Source organism: Sturnira hondurensis, unplaced genomic scaffold (assembly GCF_014824575.4).
Source record: "Sturnira hondurensis isolate 20B ecotype Veracruz unplaced genomic scaffold, ASM1482457v3 Scaffold0007406, whole genome shotgun sequence".
Taxonomy (NCBI): Eukaryota; Metazoa; Chordata; class Mammalia; order Chiroptera; family Phyllostomidae; genus Sturnira; species Sturnira hondurensis.
The window spans coordinates 6,578,531-6,602,682 of NW_028080037.1; the positions used below are offsets into that span (position 1 = coordinate 6,578,531).

General features: G+C 61.7%; 1 protein-coding gene across 5 annotated transcripts in view; it reads right to left on the minus strand.

The window, feature by feature from the left end:
• Window positions 1-24,152, minus strand: part of RBM19 (RNA binding motif protein 19) — a 113,534-nt gene that overhangs the window by 30,277 nt on the left and 59,105 nt on the right. For all 5 annotated transcript variants that reach the window (XM_037052171.1, XM_037052173.1, XM_037052169.1 and 2 more), the window contains 2 exons: window positions 17,485-17,590; window positions 5,900-6,020 (listed from right to left, as the gene is read on the minus strand). In XM_037052171.1, coding sequence (XP_036908066.1) covers window positions 5,900-6,020; window positions 17,485-17,590 — 227 coding nt within the window. The remainder of the gene's footprint in view (window positions 1-5,899; window positions 6,021-17,484; window positions 17,591-24,152) is intronic.

Sequence of the window (24,152 nt, forward strand, 5' to 3'; positions counted from 1 at the left end):
CTTTCCTCTTTCCTCGCTCCTCGCTCTCTCCACCCTCCCGCATGCAAGGCTGCACTTCACCTGCCCGGGGAGGGGGGGCCCCCAGCCCCCCCCCAAAATGGAGATTAGGAAGACGGAGGCTGGGCTGGAAAGGGAGGCGGGGCAGCACCGTATGGGCAACAATGCTGTCTTAGTCTTCTAGTCCTTTTCCAAAAGCACCTCTGTCTAGTGTCCAGGGCTTTGCCTAGTCAGGGTCACTTTTCAAATGCCTCTGAAAGACCTGTTCTTCGCTGTTCAATTTCATGTGCGTTTCTTAGGCATCAACTTGCATGGGAAAACGTGACCCTGCCCTTACCCAGGGGCAATGGATGAAATAAAGGTTTCCTCCTGGGGGTGGGAAGTACTGCGCGGGTTAAAACCACACCAGCTCCTTCTGGCTGGCAGTAAGGGACCCCAGACAAACTGTGAGCACCAGACTGGGTGCTCGGCTCGTTTATTTGTCAAAATGGCGTCAAATGGCAAGTACCTCCGCCACTGTGTGTGTCCTAAGAGCGCCTGCTATGGGCCACACCCAGGGCTGGGCACGTGAGCCCCGGGGGACCGGAAGACATCCAGAATCGGATGCAAACACATCTGAGCCCGCGTGTTAGGCGTACTTGTATTCTCTGCCTCACACACTCACACAGAGGCACGCTCAACATTGTCCAGGCTCGTAACCACCACGGCTCCCCCACATGTCTCAGTCCTCTGCCCACACAGCACCCCTCCTCAGCCTGGGCCGACCAGAATGCAAGAGAGACGGGCTCTTCCCAGTGGCCTGGGTGAGGGAGAACCAGTCCCCGAAGGGGAGGGAAGGGTGGACGGCATCTGTGACATGCTCATGGTGGGCCGAGGGCTCAAAGACCTCATCTCCTTTGAGGCTTGTAATTCCCCTAAGGAGGCAGGCACCCTGGTCCCATTTTACAGATGACAAAGCTGAGACCACACCCCAGTCACAGAGCAGGTAAGGGGACACATGCTAGGATGAGACGTAAGGCTGGCAACACCCACCAACAGGACGACTCCTTTGACAGGATGGCCAACAGCCCAGGTCTGACTCCCGACTCAGCCCCTCGTAGCTTGGTGCCCCCGGGTTAGTTGTCTGTTCCCCCACAACTGGAGCTCATCAGGGACCTGATGGAGGAGCGGGAGGCTGGTCCCAGGGCTGGGCAGCTCCCAGGCCATCAGGGAGCAGCTGGTCTGCTGGGTACGCGGAGCCCAGGCACAGGGATGAAATGGGGGTAACCGTGCTGACTGTCCCTGCCACAACGAGAGCTTTGGCTGGGGCCAACACGCCCCTATCCACCCCAGCCACCTCCCACTGTCCCGGAGCTGCCTGGCGCTCAGGCCGGGCAGACGGGGCTCCTGGCTCCACCTGAGAGCTGAGCACCTTCCTGGCAGCGCTCAGGGACAGGGCGGGAATGGGCCCAGACCCCGCCTGCCCTGTGTCTGCCAGGCCCCGGGAGCTCTGAGCAGCGCAGGTTTCGGCACAAGTGAGCACTTCCCACCACGGGGAGCAGTGGAGGGGTGGGGGAGAGGGCAGGGTCTAGCCGGAGGGCAGGGGCCAGGGAACAGGAGTTGGAACACTAACAGTAGTTAGCCCTACTTGGAACACTGAGGGCCTCGGGTGCCTCCTGTTGCCTGCAGAGGTCAGCCAATGGGGTGGGTAGGTGAGAGAGGCTGACATTTTCAGGGTGCCTGCCCCCCACCCCTCCCGTGTCCTGATTACTTGGGAAGGCTGAATGGAGGAATCACAAGAGTACGTGCCGGGTGGCCAGACTGCTTCCAGCTCTGACCACCTGTGTGCACTGGGCAGGTTACTGCACCTCCGTGCGCCTTGGTTGTTTCATCTGGCAAATGGGGAGAACAAGGGTGTCCACCTCCTGCCCGTGTCATGTGAGTTAAAAAAAAGGCAGCTTGTGCCCTTCTGTTGTCCCCCTGACCACCATCTCAAGAACTGCAGAAACTGGCACCCGTGCCACCCTCACTTGTGCAGGGGACACGGAAGCCCAGATGGTATGAAGACCTGTCCCGGGACACTCAGCTAGGGAGCCGCGGAGGCCAGGGCTTGTTGATTTCGGCGTCAACACCCTTTGTCCCAAAGCGAATCGTCCGGGGACCAGGAGCTCATAGAAAATGTGACGACAACAAGAGATCCTCTTGCCAGACAGCCACACACGTGTGCCTATGCACACGCACACAGCGTTTCTGGGGCTCACAGCCGCTCTGACGCCAGACCACACGAGGGCTCTAGGACCCAGGGAGACGGGTTTCATGGACCCGGCTTAAACAACCTTGCCTTCTATTTTGCTGTGTTCTGAATGGAACATTCTTTCATTTTCAAAGGATTGCCATGCACTTCTCTGGAAAAGAGCGCTATAAAAACAGATGTTTCCTTCCAGGCTCTTTGGCCCCCAAGCTCGCTGGCCACCTTGTGCCACCTCTTCGTGCCCTGAACAGGTGAGAGGTCGGCTTGGAGCCTGACGCTCAGCCGTGCTTGCTGGTGACTCCTCCAGGCAGGTGGCATCACGAGGACATACTGCTTCCTGTCCCAGCGTGCAACTGCTGCCCCCACCCCAGCCACATGCCCTGATGTTTGCCACCAGATCTGTCCTCTGTCCTGCTGTGTCCCCAGGTGTCACTAGAGTCCTGGCCCTTTGGCTTAGGAGTGGGACAGGCCAATAGGAGACCTGGCAGGAGAGCAAGAGTCCTCTCCCGAGGAGGGGCAGCCCATGGGGGGCGGGGGTGGTAGCTCCTCACCACTGCTCACCTCTGGCCCCGCCCCCATGTCTCTGTGAGCAGTCCCCGTGCCAGGGGCGCTTCCTACCAACCCTCAGGGCGAATTCCAGCTGGGACAGGGTTGGNTCACGAGGACATACTGCTTCCTGTCCCAGCGTGCAACTGCTGCCCCCACCCCAGCCACATGCCCTGATGTTTGCCACCAGATCTGTCCTCTGTCCTGCTGTGTCCCCAGGTGTCACTAGAGTCCTGGCCCTTTGGCTTAGGAGTGGGACAGGCCAACAGGAGACCTGGCAGGAGAGCAAGAGTCCTCTCCCGAGGAGGGGCAGCCCATGGGGGGCAGGGGTGGTAGCTCCTCACCACTGCTCACCTCTGGCCCCGCCCCCATGTCTCTGTGAGCAGTCCCCGTGCCAGGGGCGCTTCCTGCCAACCCTCAGGGCGAATTCCAGCTGGGACAGGGTTGGTTGGGGGTCACCTTCCGCTCAGGGCTGGCCCCTCCAGAAGCTGGGAGGGCGGTGCTCCTCCAGAGGGGCTCGTAAGGAGCCCAGACTCCTGGTGTGGCTCTGACAGCCCCCCTGGCTGGCCGAGGGGGTTCACCCCACCTCTGGACTCTGCTTCCTCGTCTGGACTCAGGGCAACGTACCATGCACACCACAGGGCTTCCACGAGGCCCTGTCACTGTGCGGGACCACATGACGTTTTCCATCACAATTTACTATTCATTCCCTCAACTTCCAGAAGGAACCCCCTAGTTCTGGGTGCAGGGTCTGGATGAGTCAGGGTGAAGGAAGCCACAGAGTGGACACTCAGGTGGCCTGGGCCTAATGAGGCCCCAGGCCTCTGACAATGGCGCTGGCTGGAGCAGTGCAGGGTGCGCAGGGCAGGACAGAGTGGCTCTGGTGTCTGTCAGGTCCAATCTCGGCTCTGCCCCTTTGTACCCCAGTGACCCTGGGCACAACAACGCTGAGCCTCAGTTTCTCTGTTTGTATGAGAGAGCGTGTGCCACATCCCGAGGGTGGCCCCCAGCACAGAGCACGTCCCTTGGAAATGACAGCCATCATGGGTCACTTCAGTGCTTGCTAGGTCTCATTCTCTCACCCATCAAACAGGGCTGTCACATCACAGGGTGAGTACGGAATTGATGGGGAGACATATGCAAATAAACGCTGCCTTCGTTACACCGTTACCCTGTCTGTCCCGTCCGGGAGAGCCAATCACACGGAAACGCTTCCGAGCAGGGGAGGCGATCACGCTGTCTGTGGAGCTCAATCTATCAAAGGGGCTTCTCTCCAATGCCGGGGCCGAAGTGCTGAGCCCGCACTCCTCACTGGCCCTGGGGGTGGGTGCTGGGGGCCCGGGAGAGTCCCTTACACAAACATTTGCCGACGGTGCATTTGGGCCTGTCGATGGCTGTCGATACAGACAGGTTTTCTCTCCGCATGGCAGGATTTGGGGACTCGCTGAGTTGTGAGCCGGCGACGATGTCCTTAGCCCTGATTCCTCTGGATTCTGGTCCCTCCACTTGGGACTGACGGCCAGGACCATGGGGCCCAGAGAGGGTCGGATCAGTGACAGAGATGAGCACCCAGCAGTACCCCCTCTGGGGGAGGCCCAGGTCCGGGGAGGGTCAAAGCCGCGGAGGAGCGGATACCGACACGGCAGGGGAGTCCAGGGACAGAGGTCAAAAGCAGAGGATGAAGCAGTCACTGGTACCCGTGGATCGGTGGGGAAAGGGAAGGCTCCCCGGGGGAAGTGTCATTTGAGCTGAGCCTTGAAGACTGGGCAGGCGCCTGCCAGGTTAAAAACAACAAACAGACTGGGGAGCAAGGCATTCTCAGTAGGGGGAACAGGACACGCAGAGGCCTGTGGGCTGCCAGGGAACGGCACACTCTGGGAGGTGCAGCAGGAGGGCTGGAAAGGCCCAGGCGGGTGGGGAGGAGGGTTTCCTGAAGGGCGTGGCAGGCTGAGCCACAGTGGAAGGCCTTCCATCCTGTCTGGGGCTCTAAGCACACCTGCGGAGGACACGGTCTTGTGTCATCGGGACACTGCTCAGATGGCATTCGTGCTGCCCCAACAAGACCAGGGCGGCCAGCTGGGACACGCACAACCCCACGAGAGCAGCCCCCCAACACTGGCCACTACACTGCTGCCTGATCTGGGCAGCCAAGTAGGACCGGTGGGGACGGCAAATGATCCAGTCCTAGGTCCGAGCTCCCCCTCTGCCGACGAGTGGGGAAAAGGTGGGTTTCGCAGCCAATGCCCCCAGAATGTCCCCAGGTGACAGTTAGCCCCCAGCTGCCCAGTGGGGATGGGGACAGTGAGGGAAGCAGCGCAGGTGCTGGAGGAACGTGGCTTGTCCAGGAAAGTACTCAGAGCCAGGCAACTGCGGGTCGTGCTGGGACTCCCAGGTGGACAGCGGCAACGTGCCACCCATGACATCAGAGCACCATGGGGGATGGCATGGGGGGCCACCTGCCCCTCCACCATGTGCCACGCTCACGCCAGCCCCGGGGTTCCTTTGCCCAGGCAGCTCTTTCCCGGGCACAAATGTCACCTCTGTGGGGAGGCCTCCTGCACCACCTGCTCAAACAGTGCGCCTGGCCTCTTCCACCTGGACTCACAGTCCCACTAGGTCACGGCCGCCCCCCAGCCGGAGGGCAGAGCAGGTGCTCCCCGCCACTCTCCGGGGAGGGGCCAGGCGGCGAGGCCATGTGACACCGCGGAGGTGTGTGAGAGGAGTGAGGTGCTGGCACCACTGGGGCCCTGGTGGGAAGCGGATGGTCCTTAAATTGGGTAGCCAGGGAGGGTCTAGTAAAGGGGGGGCAGGAAAATTGGAGTGAGTGGCCCCCTGGGCCAGCCAGCAGGACCTGGGCAGACAGCACTTGGTGGAGGGGCCATGGGATGTGGGCCCCGGTGGGAGTGCCAGCTGGCTGTGGCAGCCCAGGGGAAGGGAGGTGGGGCGATGGACTCCCCGGCGCACTCTCCTCCTCTCCCCTCTTTCCTGCCAGACCTCCCAATGACCCCACCAGAAGCCCAAAGGGCCTGGAGGCTCCTGATGTGCCTCCCACTGCCTCCGGGGCACCTCCTGGTGCCCTGGCTCCGAGGCCCACGGGAATCACCCCAGCGGCCCCGCTGCTCTTACCGTGGAAGTGCTCAGCCGTCTTCCGCCGCAGGGCCTGCAAGGTCACCTCGGAGTCAGCCCACTCCAGGACGAGCCTCCGGCCATACAAGTGGGTGCTGTGACACAGGGCGTTGAAGGCCCTCTGGAGGAGCAGGGACAGGAGACAAAACACAGTGCATCAGCTAAGACCTTGCCCTGGCAGCTCCACTGTGCCCCCCGTCCGCCTGTGCCGGCACCGCAGACTATGAGGCCGGCTTCCGGTGCGAGTGACACCTGCCCAGCACATCTTAGTTCACGGGTCCCGCCTCCAGAGAGGGAACTGCGGGGGTGGTACAATCAATGTACCTGCCACCAGGGCCTGCTGTTGGGTGCGGGCCAGGCGGCAGCTTCTTCCCCATGTCACAGCCTGCCCAGCAGGGCAACCCCAGGACCCGGCCCTTCCACCCAGCTGTCAGGGCAGCACCTCCTGGGAAGGCTGAGCCTGGTCTGATTGCCTGATGACAACCACGCAGGCCTGGAGATTCCACCCGCCCCGTCTCTCTGTTGCCCTCAGCCTCCTCACTGGCCCCCGGGGCCACCAGCCTCTGCCCCAGGGGCCCGAGTCCTGCCGCAGGCCCTGCCCCCCTGCTGCCTTCGCTCTCCCCGACCTCCCTCCTCCTGGCGTTCATTTTCTGACAGCGTCACTGAGGTGCAACTCCCACGCCACTCAAGGTGCCCAACTGAAGGGCGCCGCTCAGTGGCCGTTCGCACACCCACAGCCGCCAACCACCCGTCTATTTTAGAGCTCCTTCGTCATCACCACCCCCAGAGAGCTGCCAAACTGGTTACTGGTCACTCCTCACGCCCCCCACCCCGGTCCCGGCCCCAGGGGGCTCTGATCTGCTTCCTGCCCGTGTGGTCTGGCCCTTCTGGACAGGTCACAGGAGTGGAGTCGCACGGAACCGGAGAGCTCCCTGCTGGACATCGCTGGGACTTAGGCTACAGGGCAGTGGGCGGGGCTCTCCCCGGGACACTCCTCGGCTACAGAGGCTGCCACAACTTGTGGTCAGGGCCTGGGCTCTGCAGCCTCCTGGGAAGGCTGAGCCTGGTCAGCCTGGCCCTGTCTGGGCCCTGTATGCTCTCGCTTCAAGACCCGGGAGGGTGCATGACTCTCCCAGGCCTCAGTCTCCTCATCTGTAAAACAGGAACATCAATGGTACTCCGACCTGAGGGTTCTACAGAAAATGAGTCAACGTGGAAAGTGTCTAGAAGAGCGCGGACGCAGTCAGTGCTCAATAGATGCTACTTCTCGCTGTCACAGTGTTACTGGCATAGGGTTGGACATCTGCAGTTTCTCTCTCTGCAGAGGGGCCAGGAGGTGCTGGGTTTGGGGAGTGCCTGCGCCCAGAGCCCCTCAGCCCTGGAGATCGGCAGGGGCTGCGGGGCGTGTCCCTCTTGCTCCTGGCATGCCGAGAGCAGGAGGGCTCTGCGCTAGAACCAACCCAACGCTGGCTCTCAACTGCAGTGCAACTTAGTGGTTGCACAGTGTCCCCCAAAAGAAGACACGTGGAAACCCTAACCCCTGGTGCCTCAGGATGTGAGCTTGTTGGGAAGCAAGGTCTTTGCAGACACAAGTTAGTTACATTAAGGTGGGGACACACTGGACTGGGGTGGGCCTCTAACCCCATGACTAGCGTCCTCATAAAAGACACAGAGACCAGAGTGTCACCTGTACACAATGAGGAACACGGGCTGTCGCCAGAAGCTAGGAGAGAGGCATGGAACAGATTCTCCCTCAGAAGGAACCGCCCCTGCTGACACCCTGGTTTTGAACTTCTGGCCTCTGGAACTGCAGGCCGAGCATCTGCTGTTTGACGCCGCCCAGCCTGCGGGACTTGGCTACAGCAGCCTGGGGTGGTAACACAGTCACCTGGGGCTGGCCACCCGCCCCACCCTGCGCCCCGGTGTCCTCACCCGGACGGCGGGGCGGACACGCCGGCCCCAGTGGTGGCACACAGTAGCTGTTCAGTGACAGCTGAGTCTCTGTGAAGCGCGGGTGGGAGGCGGGTGGCACACGCACCTTTGTACGCCAGCCACGTGGCCACACTGCAGAGAAGCGTTGCTCTCGCCTGTGCTCTCCGGAGAGGGGCCCGGTGTGGGGAGCTCTTCTCTCCTTTTTCCCCTCTAACTTTAATTTTAAAAAAACTCTTTCCGACTGCCAGCAGAGCCTCTGCGGTTTTTTCCACGAAGATATAAAAATGCATCTGGACTCCGAGCCGAAATGGCCCATTCGGAGCTTTACGACACACGCATTCTCAGCTGGCAAGGCAGGAGAACAGCCGGATCGGGGAGCTGGGCTTCGAAGACGGGGGATAGGCGGGTCGGGAGTCTGGCGCGGTGGGCGCTCCATCCTGGAGCCAGGGTCTCTGAGGAGCCTGGGTCCTGGGGGCACGTCAGGTGGGGGCAGCCAAGGGGCTGCGTCTGGGGAAAGCTAAGCCTGAACTCAGACAGATAAAACAGCAGAGCCCGGGAGGAGCCCCCAAACGCGGCCTCTCTGATGGCAGCCATCACGTTTCTGACTCTCCCTTCCTCCTGGGGACACAGTCTCCCTTCCTGTGCCAAGCAAACCCTGGCGAGGTCCTCACTCACCGCAGGAGGGCGGGCTGGAACCCCCTCCTCGGCCCCCCTGACATAAAACCCCTCGTGAATCCTCATTTCCCTCCTGGTCAGGGCTCTTCACTCGAAGCAGCAAGGAGGCACTGCCGGTAAGACGGGGGGCTCTGCGCCGAAGCCCCGGTTCAAACCCTGCTCTGCCACGTGACAGCTCTGTGATCCCGGGCAAGCTGCGAGCCTCTTGCAGCCTCGGTTTCCTCATATGCGAGAGAGGCAGCAGCAAGGAATGGACGGGAGGACGCAGTGAACCAACACTTTCAAAGCCTGCGGGGCCACCTGAGTCTCACTGACACCGGCAGTTACTGTTGTGACGTCTCCCCTCCCCCTCACGGTCACCCTGAGAGCGAGGACAGTGGAAGGCAGGACACAAACCCCCTTTTGTATTTGAAGTTTCAGCAGTGTGACTCCCTAGAGACAGCAGGGTGACCTGTCTCAGTCGTGGTCCCCTCAGGTTAACAAGAAACCGGGTGGTGGTCCTGAGCACCCACTGCTTCAGCAGGGGGGCTGGTGCCTGCGACTGTCGGGGGCAACAAGCACAGCAACTCTGGGCTAAAGAGGCCTTGGGTGGCCCCAGCGCCTGCACTTCACGACAGAGCCTAACTTGTCTCCTGGACTCAAGGCAGGGAGGAAGCGAGGGGAAGGGACTTTGGGCAGGCGCAGGGCCGCAGCGGAGGGACGCACAGCCCCACCCCTGGCCAGAGGTCCACCGGCATCCTAATTCCCAGTCCCTGCGCTCGACTCCACTGAGACCTGTGCCTCCTTCTCCTCAGACTCTAAACCTTGGCTCCAGGCATGGCGACCCTGCTGAGAAAGCCCAGGGGCCTCATGCACTTCCAGGGGCTCAGTGGTCAGCACAGGGCTCGCTGTCCCGACACAGGAAGTGGACGGCCACATGCCCCGGCCCTTTCTGTCTCTCTAAATCCTGCCTGGTTTCTTCCTTTGCAGCCCAAGAGCCTTTTCTTACCGTGGCTCATGGATTTCCTGCGTTCCACGAGACTCTAAGCATATGACCTCCACACAGGTGTGAGGACGGTCATTTCCCCTACTTCCACCAAGAGAAAACCAGCCCCCCAGCCAGGGTCTGTGCCCAGGTTGACGTCCCTCCTCCTGTCCTTTCAGCCTCCATGCACTGTCTCTGGGCCTCCAGAGTTCCGCCCTGGCCTTGGAAGTGCGCCCCTCCTCCCAGCCGGCTTGCTGGTGGTTGGGGCTGGCCAGGCACCCTCCCTGCGCCCTGCACACCCGCCTGTCACACCTGCTTACGTGCCGGTCCCCTCGGCTCAGCCATGAGCCTGGAGGGAAGGCATCTACCCTTGCTACCAGACTGTGCTCGGTCAACACTTACAGAGCAAGCTGGAGTACCCTCCCGCAGGTCTCCTGACTGGGAGGAACCCTTGGGCTGGTCCTGGCTGCGGCTGGAGGACCTGCCAAGCTTCTGTCACAGCCTCCATTCATACCAGAAAGACGGCAGGGACAGGAGCACGTCTCACCCCCACAGTGCACACAAGTGCGACAGTGTCCTTTGCTTAGGACAAGACCTGACACACACCCGGTCCTGGGTCTGATGTATGAAGAGAAGGACAGGAGACCAACGCCCATGACCTTGGAGCCTCACGGGATGGAAATGGGCACCTAGGACATGCCAAACCCTCAGCCAGGTCATGGCAGAAGCTTGAGACCCAGAATGGCATCATGTGGCGCCCCGACCTCTGGGGCCACTTCCTGTTGCCACCTGATGGCTGGGGGCTGGTTTTCCCACCCCTCCTCCAACCCCTGTTCCCTGACTCCATGGACCGTTAGTCAGTCCAGGGCACCCCGGCCCCTGGTTTCTATTTAGGGCTAGCAAAGGGGAGGCACCACAGGGACCGAAGAGCAGGGGGCAGGGGGTGGGCGGCGAGGCATTCTTCCATTGCCCCCTTCTTCTAGGACTTCTAGGACTTGGCTCCTGCCCACGGCCCCTCCTTTCCCTCCAAGCGCCCCTTTGGCAGGTGGTGACAGCTCCCAATGTCACTGGCCCCCCGGGGATCCCCTGGTGAGTCAAGGCCCTACTGACCCCCCGCAGATCTCTCTTCGTCTGAACCGTCTCGGCAGAGGCTCTGCTTCCTGGCCTAGACGGCTGGCCCAGTCTCTGCCTCAACCCGGGCAGGTGGACGTGTGCCCCGGACCGCGGGTCTCGCACCCTGGCCCTGCGCAGAAGGTCCGAGGCCGACAAGGACGCTCGGAGCTGCCACATCACCTGGCTCCCTGGCATGGGTGTCCCGAAACCACACCTCTCTGTTCTCCTGTGACCTGAGACACCAACTACGGGCACCTTGAGCACTGGCCTCAGCTGCCTTCTCTGCGCTTCTGGGAGGAAGTCTGTGAAGGTGGAGGACGTGACAGGCGTGGGCTTGACTGTGACCAGGCCTAGCAGCCACCTTCCCAGCACCGAGAAGGCCCTGGACAGCTGCCAGCGCAGTGTGGGGCCTGATCTTCCTGCAGCCCTCCTGGAAGGCAGCAGAGGCCCACGTGACCCCCTTGGCAGGACTCCTGTCCCCGGGGAGCTGGCTCTGGGCATAGCTGAGGACGGGCCTCCTGCCTTTCCAGGTCCCGGGTGCGCTCTCGGCCCCTGCTGCGCTGTGTCGTGCAGAGCGGGAGGGCTGCCTCTGTCGGCAGGTGTCAGTTCCACCTGGATGCAGACACCGCCGAGGTGCCCCGGCCATCTGTGTCCCCACTGCCTGGAGTAAGTGTGACCCGAGCTGGCCAATAACGACCATGTGCGCCTGGGAGCACAGGGAGAGGGCAAAGAGAACCAGGGCACTGCGCTGGGCCCACCGGGGGCTCCGTCGCTGCCAGAGAGGGCGAGGTGCCGGGCCGGCGCCTCCTGGGCAGAGGGCCTGCTGCAAGGCACGCCGCGTCACTTCCCTGTGGGGTGGCCGGCGCTCTGAGGGACAGCTGCTTTCCATCCCTGTCCTCGCGAGCCCAGAGTCCTGGACACGGACTCTCAGCAATCCTTGCAGCTGCCTGCGGACCCACGGGGGGAGCCGGGAAGAAGCGGGTCCCAGGGCCAGCACGGCTCTTTGCATGGTGTGGTGACTCTGGCCGCGGCCCCCTCAGCACTGTCTTGAGTTAAGGTCCCAGGGGTCTGAGGGCGACTTCCTAAGGCAAACGTTCCAGGCCGTTGTGTCTGAGATCTTCCCAACAAGTATGTTTCCTTTCGTTCTTCCACTCAGCTCAATCCAACTCAACTCTGCATCCCTGGAGGCCATACTGTGGGCCAAAGACTGAAACAGGGGACGTGAAGGGGACATACCACCCCTGACCTCAGGGAGATAGAAGAGCCACCAGGAAAGAAGGGCCAGTCCCAGGAAGCCAAGGACCAGAAGTGACATGGCACTGAGGCAGCGTGGCCTGGTGGTGGCCGCGGGCTCCACAGCGGGGCCCAGAGGGGCTTGCACGAGATCGCCCCTTGAACCGGGAGGGCGGGTCCCGAAGCCCAGCCCTTCCCGGGCCTGCAGAGCACCATCTGCTGCCATCAGCCTCGCGGGGGCTGGGCAGGCTTTGGGGCACGTAGGTGGCAGTTGGGTCTGTCCTGGTGCTGCTGACACTGGTGAGAGCGATATTCACCTTCTCTCCTGCGGGGAGTGGCTTGTCCTGGTCTGGGTCCCCTGCCACAAATGTATCGGCTGAGCCTGAGTCTCCACCTTGAAATGCAAGGCTCAGGATTCAAACGCCTTTTCTTTCCACTTCGGGGCTCTGATAACAGACACGAGGCAAAACATGGGCCTGAGCGCGCACACCCGACCAGAAGGTGGGGACCGAACCCCGAGTCCCGAACGTGCTCCCAGTTTACGTGCTAGAAGACGCAGAACCACGGACACCTGGGCTTCAGCCACGGCACCTCTGACCTGGGGGACCCAGAGCGTTCGGCCGCCTCTGCTGCCCTGGGCCCGCGAAAGGCCTTTGCACACTGCACTCCCCTGGACCCTCATGGTCACAGCAAGGGACAGGCCATCCTCTCCCACATGGGGATGAGCGACCTGGGGTGGGGACACAGAGCCCCTTGCCCACGGCCATGCGACTGGAAGGGGGCAGCTCTGACTCCACAGGCCCTGCCTGTTGGGAACACGGCTGCGTACACGGGGGTGGGGTGGGGGGATGGGGGTAGGTGCTATGCCCCAGGGACTCCCGCACACCGTGCGGGTGGGGGGGGCGCCCCCCGCACTCAGTGAAGCAAACGTGCACATTGCACACTCATCACTACTGATCTGCGGACGACTGATCACTACCGATCTGTGGGCGATGGGCATGGACGGTGCATTGCCATGGCCCAGCATGGCGGACGTGGCTCTTTCTGGCTCGCTCATCACCACCTCTTCCCACCGCACGTCCTGTTTCGGTGGGACCCGCAAGGTGACAGCCGTGGGCATGGAGAGGCCTAAAGGGAGCCCCTCCGAACTGCCAGTGTCCCCCCAGCGGGCGGGGCCCGCCCCTCCCCCGGCGGCGTGCAGAAGGGAGCCAGTGCAGAAGGGAGACCCGAGAGAAACGACGGGGACTGGAGCGACCCTGCAATTAGAGCCGCGGCTGTTTACCACACGGAGGACGCGCTGCTGCCAACGCCGACCGCCATCGCGTCTCCCTGCTGCCGGCTCCCCCCAAGTGTTTGTTTAAGCCAACACATTGCTCTGCTAATTGGATAACATTCCACGTGAAAATAGACCTTTTAAAGCAACAGCGGTGGCGGCAGATAGAAACAGCTGCAACTGCAAAAGTACAGAGTGGCGGCCGAGGAACCAAAGGCGCACCCGTGGGAGGACGTGGAGGCGGCGCCAGGTCTGTCCTCTGTGCTCCTCTGCTTCCAGCCCCATTCCCCCCGCCCCCCACCCCCACCCCACGGCCGGCCTGGTCTGGGTGAAGGAAGGAGGTGGCAGCGTCTCAACAAATCCCAGTGGCTAATGGTGGCCTCTCAGCCAATGGGGATGAGTACACGGGTTGGGGACCTGGGCCGGGAGCCCCAGGCCACCTGCCCAGGTACAGTGCTGCGGCAGGAATGCCCGCTCGTTCTCTGGGGGCCAGATGGACTGCTTTCACCCTGGGCTTGCTCCCAAGAGAGACTGTCAGAAACAGCCTCTGGGTCTTCTTCTGGTACGACGGTGATGAGCCCTTTTCTTGGGGACATACTGGGGCTGGGTGAGGGTGACGGGTGCAAGGGCCTCAGTGTCCGTGGACACGTGAGTGGAGGGAGGCAGGGAGGTGCTGAATACGTGGGCTTTGGAGTCAGATGACACAGTTTCCCAGTTCCGCCCAGCACTCAAGGCCCTGGGCAAGTGACTTCCTCCCTTTGAACCTCAGTCTTCCCATCTGTCACGTGGCTTCCTACCTCCTACCTCCCAGACTCCCAGGAGGAGTAAATACTGCATAGGCGATTCATGCTTTTTGGAGCTGATACTTTTACCAAAGGCAAGAGGCTGCTCTTCCAGAAGTACCATCAGGGCCCTCGGGGCCACGGGGCCAGTGCCATGGACACTGTGGACAGCTGAGCAGCACGTGCAGGCCAGAGCACCACTTGGGAAATTACTCTATCCATTGGCATTGGCATTGGCATTGGCAATTACTCTATCCATTGGCCAGTGTGTCCCGCTCTGTGGGTCAGCGGAGAGCGCTGGATGCCCCACTCGGAAGACAACCAAGTTCTCCAGACAGATGGGGAGAAGCAACAAGAACAAAGAGAGCTTCGCAGGAGAGGCGCCCCCGGGGGGTTCAGACTTCAGCCCCTGGGAGGACCACTGCATCGGGACGCATTCCAGGCCTTGACTTGCTGTCTGCCCTCACCAACCTCCGTCCACCCTTCACTTCTCCCTACGTGTGGTGGAAGATTCTTTGAAAAACACTGGATTGTCACAGCTGGAGGTTCAGATGATACTGGCACTTCCAGGGGTGATGTTTACTGTCTGGGACAGTGTGGCTGGTCGAATGCCCAAGGCCGGGAGACTCTGCCGGCTCATGGAGCTGTGTCCAGGGAAGACAGCTAGGTCCCACCCCCGGGGTTGGCATCCCCACTGCAGAGCCAGGCTGGGGCTGCTTGCCACTTTACGGGGCTCAGGGCCTCAGACGGGGCTTAGCAAACACTTGAAAAATCGGGGGCGGGGTACTTTTGCAAACCACCCGTCCGATTTGCAAGGGCTGCTGCAGGCTGGGACGAGACAGTGAGTGTGCGGCGCACATGTCACTCATGAAGCCGGTGCACTGGGTCACGGGAGCCTCTGGCTATTGTCATCAGTTGCCTGGTTACTCTGAGCTCAGCCACGGCAGCCTTCTTGGGGCCTTGTGCTAGAATTCTCTTCCCAGTTTCGGAGCACGGCTTAACCCCGAGTGGCTCACTGGGTAACAGAGCCCCGATGATGCTCGGGGTGGAACACGGGGCCACTGGCACGGCCAGGAAGGTTTCTACTGGATGTCTCCTGCCTGGAGCGCTTCCAGAAATGGAAGGCCACCTGGGGACATAGCCCTGAGGACCCGGGGAGCCCGAGGCACCTCTGTCAGCCCGGGGAGTCCCACGCTTTCCTTCTGCAAAGCTAAAAAAGAAAAAGATCTTCGGAGGGTTTGCTCAGCGTCTCCGTGCAGCATCGCTCACCCTCTTGTAGCGCACGCCCACCCTCGAGCTAACTAGGTCCTTACAATATTCACAATTCTATTCACCAGCAGGCAGCGTGCGCGGCTCTGTGGGTCAGTGGAGAGAGCTGGGAGCTCCACTCGGAAGACAATCAAGTTCTCCAGACGGACGGGGAGAAGCAACGCAGCTTCTCTGGAAGCAAAAAGAGCAAAGAAAGCTTTGCAGGAGAGAGGCGCCCCGGGGGTTCAGCCTTCGAGGAGAGCTGGACTGTCTGGTGGTGGCACAGAGGGGACTTGCACGTGGGGAAGAGCCTCGTGGGGCCGACAGGGCTGGACAAGCTCCAAAGCCAGGCCCCCACCCATGGGAGGTGAGGGGCTGTGGGCTGAGTCCTCACTGTCCTTGGTGGCCTTTCTCCCAGAACCCAGAGTCGAAGGTGGGGAAGGGTGAGGGTGGGAGGGGCCACCTCTGCAAATCACCAGAAGCTGGGTTGGGCTTGGGAAACAACACCCGCAGCCTGGCCTCAGTGCGGATCACAGGGCATTCGCGCTGCCCGTCCACCGGAGACCCCCTTCTGTTTTAACGATGCCGCCGCGTCCTGGCAGTGCGGTGCGGGACACTTCAAGGCTGGGAGCCAACGCCTAGTCTAAGCCGCCTGATCCCGTGAGCCATGTCCACCCTGGCGCTGGCCACAGCTCTGGCGAGGGGCTGTGTGCAGGGGGCAGGCTCCTTCCCCATCCAGATCAGCAGTGGTGTCGCCGTGGTCACCATCCTCCTCAGAGCCACCGGGCAGAGTTCGGTGGGGCCCCGCGTGCTTCTGAAAACATCCCCTCATCCCAACCTCACGACTTGATGATGGAAACCCCGACACCACTTCCTAAGGGCCAGTGAGGCGCACGGAGAACAGGTCGCTTGCCTGAGGGCATGTGGCACGTAGGCGGCAGTGCCAGGATCCAAACTCGGGCGGTGTGGCCTTAGGGCCTGTGCACTGACAGGCGGCCCCTGCACTGGCACCCACGGGAGGAAGGCCGGCTGCTCCGAGGGGGCCTGGGCCAGCAGCAACAGCTCGCCTGTGCGCCAGGCCTGGTTCCCGGGGTTTCCTGTGTGCCACCCACCTTCCCGTTGGGGGGACCCACTAGCATTCCTCTTTGACAGATGGGGAAACTGAGGCGTAGGGCTAGGAAAACTGAGCTGTCAGCAGTAACAGCTGGCACTCTGCACGGCTGTCCCCTGGTTCCCCTGAGCTGACCCCAGGGCCTGGTGCATGCAGGGTGTGCTGCCCCCGTCTCCGCCGCCACCACGGGAGGTGAGGGGAGGGCTGCTGGCCAGAGAGAGAGAAGCAGACGTCTGGACAAATGTGGCCACGGGCACTTGAGCTCGAGGTGCTGAGACAGAGGTGGCTGGCAAGGCTCCCCGAGGTTGTGGGAGCCCTGTCGGCCTGCGCGTGTCCCCAGGACCCACAAAGGCCGCAGCCATGTCACATGTCTCTGAGGTGTCACTGTCAGCCCCCCTCCCACACTAGGCCTCTGCCAACGCCAACCTGCTATAGGCTAAGGTTTCTTGGAGGTGGGGGGTTTCCCGCCATTAGGGGGACCTGCACACGGCTCTACTGTGACCCTGAGAAAACACAAGACCTAGAGGAGACCCCACCTGAGGGCACAGGCTCATGGAGGACGCCCACAATGACAGGCAACAGCGTCACCGCCACGGCCTCCTCCCCGAGGGGCTGACCTGGTCTTGCCAGGGCAGCAGCCGCGGACGAAGCCAGAACCCGTCCCAGCGTCCACCTGGCACCTGCTGCTGGGCCAGGCGGGAGCGCAGCCAGTTAACCCCTCGAGGACGCAGCCCCACGTGCTCCCTGGCTCCTACACCCAGAGGCTGCTTTGCGTAAAACCTAAAGGGTGTGCTGTGTCTCCAAGGAGCCCGGAGGAACTCTGTGCACAGCAGTACCTGCCTGGGCTGCAACCAGCTCCAGCCACCGGGAGGAGGATGAAGGGGAAGACGTGTCCCCCTGGGTCCCCACTCAAGGGCCTTGGACCAGGTCAGAATTGTCCCCGAGTGCCCTCTGCATAGCTCCTCCGTGCTGCCTCCCGGGTTGGGGGGGCTCGCGACCTAGGGCCTTCCTGTCTGATCTGGGGAGGCCTGGGAAGCCCCCTCACTCCTCCATCTTGTACCCCAGGCCCCTGCACGTATGATGTGGGAAGTGGACGGAGGACACAGACTGTGCCTTCCTTCCTCCACACACAATACCCAGAGTCTTCTCCGCCACGGCCAGGGGGCGACGAACAGGAGGAAAACCCCAGAGCCCAAGGCTTCTCCTGCAAGAGCCAGGAAAGGAGAGGAGAGCGAGAGGGGGCCGCCGCCTCACCTTTGCATCCTGCTTGGTGAGGAAGTCCACGAAGCCGAACCCTCTGTGTGAGCCTGTCCCGGCCATCTTCTTTGGCAAGCGGACGGTCTTCAGCTCCCCGAAGGTGCTAGGGACAAAGGGCAGAGCACACGGGAGTTTCAGAATGGAGGGCTGCAAAGGGGGTGGGGCCGATGCTCACGGGCTCCGTCCTTCCCGTCCAGCGAGGGAAGCGCCGGCAGGTGCACACGTGCACACTCGCACACCCCGTCAGCTCCCGCCCGGCCAGCGAGTGCTCTGGGGCCTAAGCAGCCTCCTTCTCCAGGCCCCAGCCACCATGCTGGGTGTGGGGGCACCAGCGGGTTGCAGATGCTGACGGAGAACATTCCGTTCCCCTGACAGGCCGGCACACTCCCCCTTCTCTGGTTTCCAGCCTTGTATACCCGTGGCCAGGCTGGGAAGGCGAGGGCTGCTGGTGTGCTGGCTGGTCGGGGGCCGGGGGGGTCTCCCTGAGAAGTGGAGCTCAGCACTGAACAAGCCCAGCACCGGGGACCTATCTTCAACACAAGACGCCCAAATGACACACACAGCGACTCCCTCTGAACGCACTGCCCTCCCTCGGCACTTTCCTTCTCACATCTGCTACGCCCAAGTCAGGCGAAGCTCTGGAGAAGCAAACGGCTTGGCTCCCTGATGGGATTGAACAGGTAAATGCAGCCGGGGCCACGCCGGGGCCACACCGGGGCCCCTCCGCTCTTCTCACCCCAACCTCGGAGAATTCCGGACAAAAGGATCTGGCCTCCCTTCTCTCCAGCCTCTCGCACGCCCCAGCCCCATCCTAACATCCATTTATCAAATATATATGTGCAAACTGCTGCTGATAAATATTTAATGTGCCCGGCATCTGTGGAGAGATATTACTTTATTTGAAAATCGACACACACTCTTGCGGGCGCCTGGGCATACGCACAGACGCACGATGGTCTAGGATGCTTCGGGGCCAGAGACCGATTGGGTAAAAACCACAGCACAGGCCGTCTGCTCTCGGGGAAATGATGTAAGCTACACCTGAGGCGCTGACCCGCAGCCCTGCCCGCATGACCAGGCATCTGCCGGCCCAATTTCCAAAGGAAGGACGGTGTGCAAACGTGGCGTTATGAGTCCTCAAAATGAGCCTGCACGTCTCCGCGGAGCTCAGCCGGCAGCGCCGCTCCCCCTCCCGGGGCCTCTCTGAGCAGGCAGCTCGGCTGAACCGGCTGCTGGTGACAAGGCTGCCTCCCAGGCAGCGGGGGGTGGGGGGGTGGCTGGAGGGACGGTGGTGGAGCCCTGTCAGTCTTCCTGGCCCAAGGGGAGGGGTGGGCTGGGGCCCAGGAGCGGGGCAGGTGGGGCGGCAGGAGGTGATGTGACAGAGCCGAGGAGCCCAGAACTCAAACCCTGCTTTCTTCTGCCACCTAAAGGCGGCCGTGCCCTGCAGCAGGCACGCTGCCTCTCATGCTCCGCGGGGCCCCTGCGCCTCTGCCAGGGCTGGCGCTGGGCCGGGCAGGCAGGGGGTGGCTGAGGGCCCTCGAGGGTGCCTTCGGATAAATGGTCCTTCGGCTCTGAGTTCTTCAGAGATACGGGGACTGCAGGGATGGTGCGTCTGAGGGCCTTGAGAATGGGTGTCTGCGAGCACTGAGACCAGGTGTGATGGGGCTGACAGGCACAGAGGGCCGGGCGAGACCTCCCGTGCGCCTGGGCCATGGTAGGTCACGTGGAGGCACGGTCACAGACAGCGTGTGGCTGTGCTGGTCTCTCTGCCTGCTGTCCACCCCGGCCCCAGGCTCTCTTTGGCCTTTGCTTCACCGAGGCTTGCTCTCAGCAGCCTGTGCCACTCTACCTCGGCCAGGCTGGACGCCCGCCAGCAGCCGGGTGCCATGGTGTGGGTCGTGGCTGCCTGCCTTCCCCTGGGGCTGGAGCTCAGTGCTGCCACAGTAAAAACACCTGCCTGTTTGTCGTCACCAGGTCTGCAGCGAGGAGACTGGCCCGGGCTCAGAGTGGATGCCTGGCAGCCTATCTGAAATGACCCAACGAGCCAAGGGCAGCCCTAGAGGTAGCCATGGTCACTGGTAGAGTAACTACACCCGCACTCAGCGCCGTGACAAGGATGACCGGTAGAGCTGCAGGAATGTGAGTCATGGCTTTACCACACGTATGTGACAGACAGAGAAACTGAGGCTCAGGGAGGTGGCAATTCTGCTAGGACGTGGCAGGACCAGAATGTGGCCTTGGGGATGTTGAGTCTCCTTCTGCTGTGTGACGTTCCGCCGATGTCAGTAACCTGGGGAAGTGGGGCGACTGGTCGCTTTCAGGAACGGGGCGGCTAGGAATGCCCTGAGTGGTTGGTCATCCTAGGGGTCCAGTGACTTGCCAAAGACCCCAGGACAAGAAAGGCTGACTGAGTCCCAGGTCCTCCCACCCGCACGGTGGGCAGACCTCTGGCCTTTGTCCACAGGGGCTCCAATCCTGTGCACGGACGGTCTAGGTGGCCTCTGCCCCAATGTCCTAGCCCTCTGTGATGCGTGGTGAGCCAGCCTGAGTGTCTGTGAAGATGTGAAAGGGAGAGAGAACGGGAGAGAGAGGAAGGATGAGGGAGGGAGAAGGTGGGGGGTAGAGACTGGGAGGTTAATCCCTCCCTCTCCACAGCGCACTGCACGCTGCGGATGCTCTGTGCATGGCAAGCAGCTGAGGGTCCAGAGAAAGGCAAGGAAAATAATTAAAAGGTGGAGAAAGAAGCTGATGAGGAGAGGCTGGAGGAGCCGTGCTTCTATGGCCTGGGGAAGTGGCGTTTGAGAGCTCGGCAGCGGGAGCCGTGCCAGAGGGGTCCGGACCCATGAGGGGTCGTGGCTGGGGATCAGAGAATGGGGATCCTGCCCCAGGCAGCTGGGGGCCTGAGGGGGTGGGAGGTCACAGCCGCTGTCTGGGGTCTCCAGGCAGGCCTCTGCAGGGCAAACCTCACACTGCGTCCCAAGGCCCGAGAAGCTCCCTGTATCCCGTTATTCTCCAGGAGATGAGGAAGGTGGGGGTGGCGAGCTTGTTTCCCCTTCTGTCTGAGACGAGGGCAAGGGAGAGCTGGGGCCCACGGAGCGGCGGGGAGGTCGGAGTTAGATCTTACCAGGAACTGCCCGATGCTGCAAAGCCCTGAATGGAAAGTCTGGGACTTCCAGACGCCACCACTGCTGCCGTCGCCCTGGGTACAATGCCCGGGTGCCTGTGATGGGCTAAGGCTTTTCCCTATACTGCTTCCAGGGGCAACGACTGGAGGTAGTAGAGATGCCGCCTGTTTTACAAACGAGAAAACCAAGAGCCAGAGAGGTGACGTGACCTGCCAGGCCCCCTGGCCCGGGGCGCACACCCAGACGGCACTTCCTTCCCGGCTCAGAACGTGCGAGGCAGGTGGGGGCTGCGGTTCCTGTATGACCGAGTGCGATAATATAAGACTGACTGATACTGGTGATCTCAGAGAGATAGCAAAGAGAATTAAAATGGAAAAAAAAAACGGTTGGGGGAGGAAAAAAAATCGATGAAGTACCTTTAGCTCCTTGGAGATAAGCGATATATAAATACCAGCCATTATTAAGGTTCTTATCTGACAGCGAAGTCCACGGAGCCGTTTTTAAGAGTGGCTTTGGGAGGAAGTTGTGCGTGAACCCTCGTCTCCTGGGAGCAGGGGCCACCACCTGGGGGAGGCCGCACAGGGCCTCGGACCGCGGGGGAGGACAATCCCGGGGCACCGTTGGCTCCTCCCCGCGCCCAGACTCTGGCGCTGGGGGAAGGAGGCGCTGTGCTCCCCACTGTGTAGATAATAGAAACCACAAAATAGCAATTACTGTATCAGAAGCTGTGAATAAAAGGGACATACCAGGCCTTTAAACATGGCCCTCCTTCCCTCCCCCACCACGCTCACACTTCAGTAACGAACTCACACCTCACTTTTCCAATTATTTCATTCACCTTGGGTTCACCAATTACTCCCCCGCACCGCAGCCCGCCCCCTCTGCTGTGCCACGCACGCGTGACTGCTGGCGGGTTGGGGGGTTGTGGATGACCAGAGTTGGTCCTCGAGTTTCTAATTTCCTTCGAGGTGAGCGTGGGTGGGAGGGGGTGGGCGCGGGTGCGGAGGTGTTGCGCCAGACGAGGCGACTGTGCCCGATGCTCATAAACAAGTCTGGCCATGCAAATTGGGCCTGCACACAGGCCCGAAGGCAGACAAGCCCCGGAGGGACCTGCCTGCCCGCGTGTGCTGTGCACTGACCCACCCCCACCAGACCTGCCACGGGCCTGAAGGGCGACTGCTTGGTCTTTGGCTCTGCTGCCCAAATAAAAGGGATGAACTGTCTGTCCTTTTTCCTTGGCCAGAATGATGGGATGAGGGAGAGGTGAGCAAGAGGAAGGCGAGGGGGAGACAGCGAGAACCACCCCCCCCCCAGACGCTGAGCTTGTTTTTACAGCTGCTCTGGTGTCTGAGTTTGGGGCTGAATGCGAGGGCTGCGAGGGGCCCCACCCCTCGAGCCCGCACGCTGGCACCAAGTAGGGGTTGGCACACCCTGAGGAGCCAAGGCCGAGCTGCTCCCAGGATACAAGTCCTTGTCGCTCTCCTACTCGGATCAGTGAAAGCTGCAGAGTCCCAGCAGAAGGGCCGAGTCCTGTAGGGAGTTCATTGGCGTGACTGTGCCCCCCCCCCCCCCCCCCCCCCGCCGCCGCCCCGCCCCGCCCGCACTCAGGGCGTGGCTGCAGGAAAATGAAACCAGCTCCCACCCACAGGACCCGGAGCTGCAGTCACAGTGTGGTCTGCACAAGATGAAGGGGCGGGTGAGGATAAACCACAGGCTCCTTTCTGTTCCTTCTCCAGGTAAGAAGAAAGAGCCGAGTCTCTCGGCATTGAAAAGCCTTTCAAATATACTGTGATTTTCTAACTTGCACATTGCACACGTTTAACAAGGCTCAAAAAGGTCACATGATTCCTCCAACACTTGGTGAGTGACCTGCCCGAAGTCCAGCAGGTGCTCATGTGTGTCCTGGGCTCAGAGTGGCCAGCTGTCCCTGAACCTGTGCCAGGGGCCCTGTGTGCAAGGCGCCCTGTGTGCAAGGTGCTGGGGGAGTCAATGCCAGATGCCACCCTTGCTCCCAGGGGACCCTGGCCTGCAGGAAGAGCTGGCAGGTAGGCAGTGGGCTTTGCCTACCCCAGAGACACAGAGGACTGTGGGATAAACTCCCTCACCTCCACTGCGAATGAGCCAGAGCCGAGCGCTCTGACCTCCACGCACTTCCGCACCACCGTTCCTGCGCCCACCCTCAAAGAGGGTCCACCCATGACCCCACAGAGTGGTTCCGCCGGGTGAATGAGAATGGCAGGTGGGCCACAGCTCTGCCCAGTGTCCTGCCTCACATCTCCCTTCTGCTGCTGAGCGGCCGTGTGGCTAAGGGCCCCAGCTGAGGAAGGCAGAGAGACTGGAGGGCCAGTGGGGGGACCAGAGACAAGCCCACGCCTCCGTCTGTGGTGGCGGACTTCTGCAGCGGGGGCGCTCGGGCACAGGACCCACTGTCAGGACTCCCCGCCCCTGCGATGCGCACGGACAGGAGCGGCAACCTCACAAGCAGGGAAACCACCCCACGGAGCCTGGGCTCAGCCACGTCGGCGAGGTTCCGTGCACAGCGGCTCTTCTCCCGCCCCTAAAAGGTCACACTGCTGCACGCATGTTGGCCCCTCGTGGAGCCAACACTGAGCAAGGGACGGTGGCCCCGGGAGCTGGCCAGTGGAGGCGCAGGTGCGCGTCCAGGCCCTCCCTCCTCTGTCCCCTCTTGCTGTCCTTTTACGCAGTGCCTTTCAGGTGGGACTTTTCCAGTGACTCACCGCTCATTACCGCGACAGTCGGGTGTGGGAAGGTCACCTCATCAGCGCATGCTCCCTCTTATTTTTGCCTCTCGAAGCCTGAAAAATGGCCCGGCTTCCAAGAAAGCGAGAAAAGAAGTGCGGGGGCCAGCGTTTAGCTGTTCTCAATAGCCTTTCACGGGGTCCTCTGCAGGCGAGCGTGACCCTCTCGTTTTCTAGATGAGGGATCCCGGGGACAAGCAGTTCAACGCTGTCTCTGAATCTGAGTCTGGACTCTCCAGAGAGGCTCCGGAGGAGGGGACGGGGCACTGGGAGACGAGGGCTCCTGTCTGAGTGCTTTCCAGGCTGAACTGGTGTGAGTATGTGAGTGTGAGAGAGCGTGTGTGTGTGTGAGAGAGAAAGAGGGGGGGGGGAGAGGGAGAGGGAGTCGGGCACGTGCCAGAGCCAGGTCAATAGAACAGAAGGGATGGGATGCTGGCCCCAAGTCAAAGTCCTCCAGGCAGACAGATGACAGCAGGGAGCTGAGAGAGCTGGGGCACATGACAGAACCCTCCAGCCCTGGGACCTCTGGACCAGCGGCGCCAGGGTCATCTGGGTCTGGCTCCGAGGCTGGGGGTGGGGGCGGGCCAGTCCAGGTGCAGGGCACAAGCGCTCCAGGTCAGCGAGTCTGCTCCAGGGGGAGGGGCCACGCAGCCTCAGCCCAGAGGGCCTGTGGACGTTGGGGCCCGGACCCTCACACAGACCTTGCTTCTACAGTGGCCTGTAATTCAGAGTCTTCTGAGAAATGAGGTTTTTAAATATTGGCGCGAAGTCAACAGTTCAA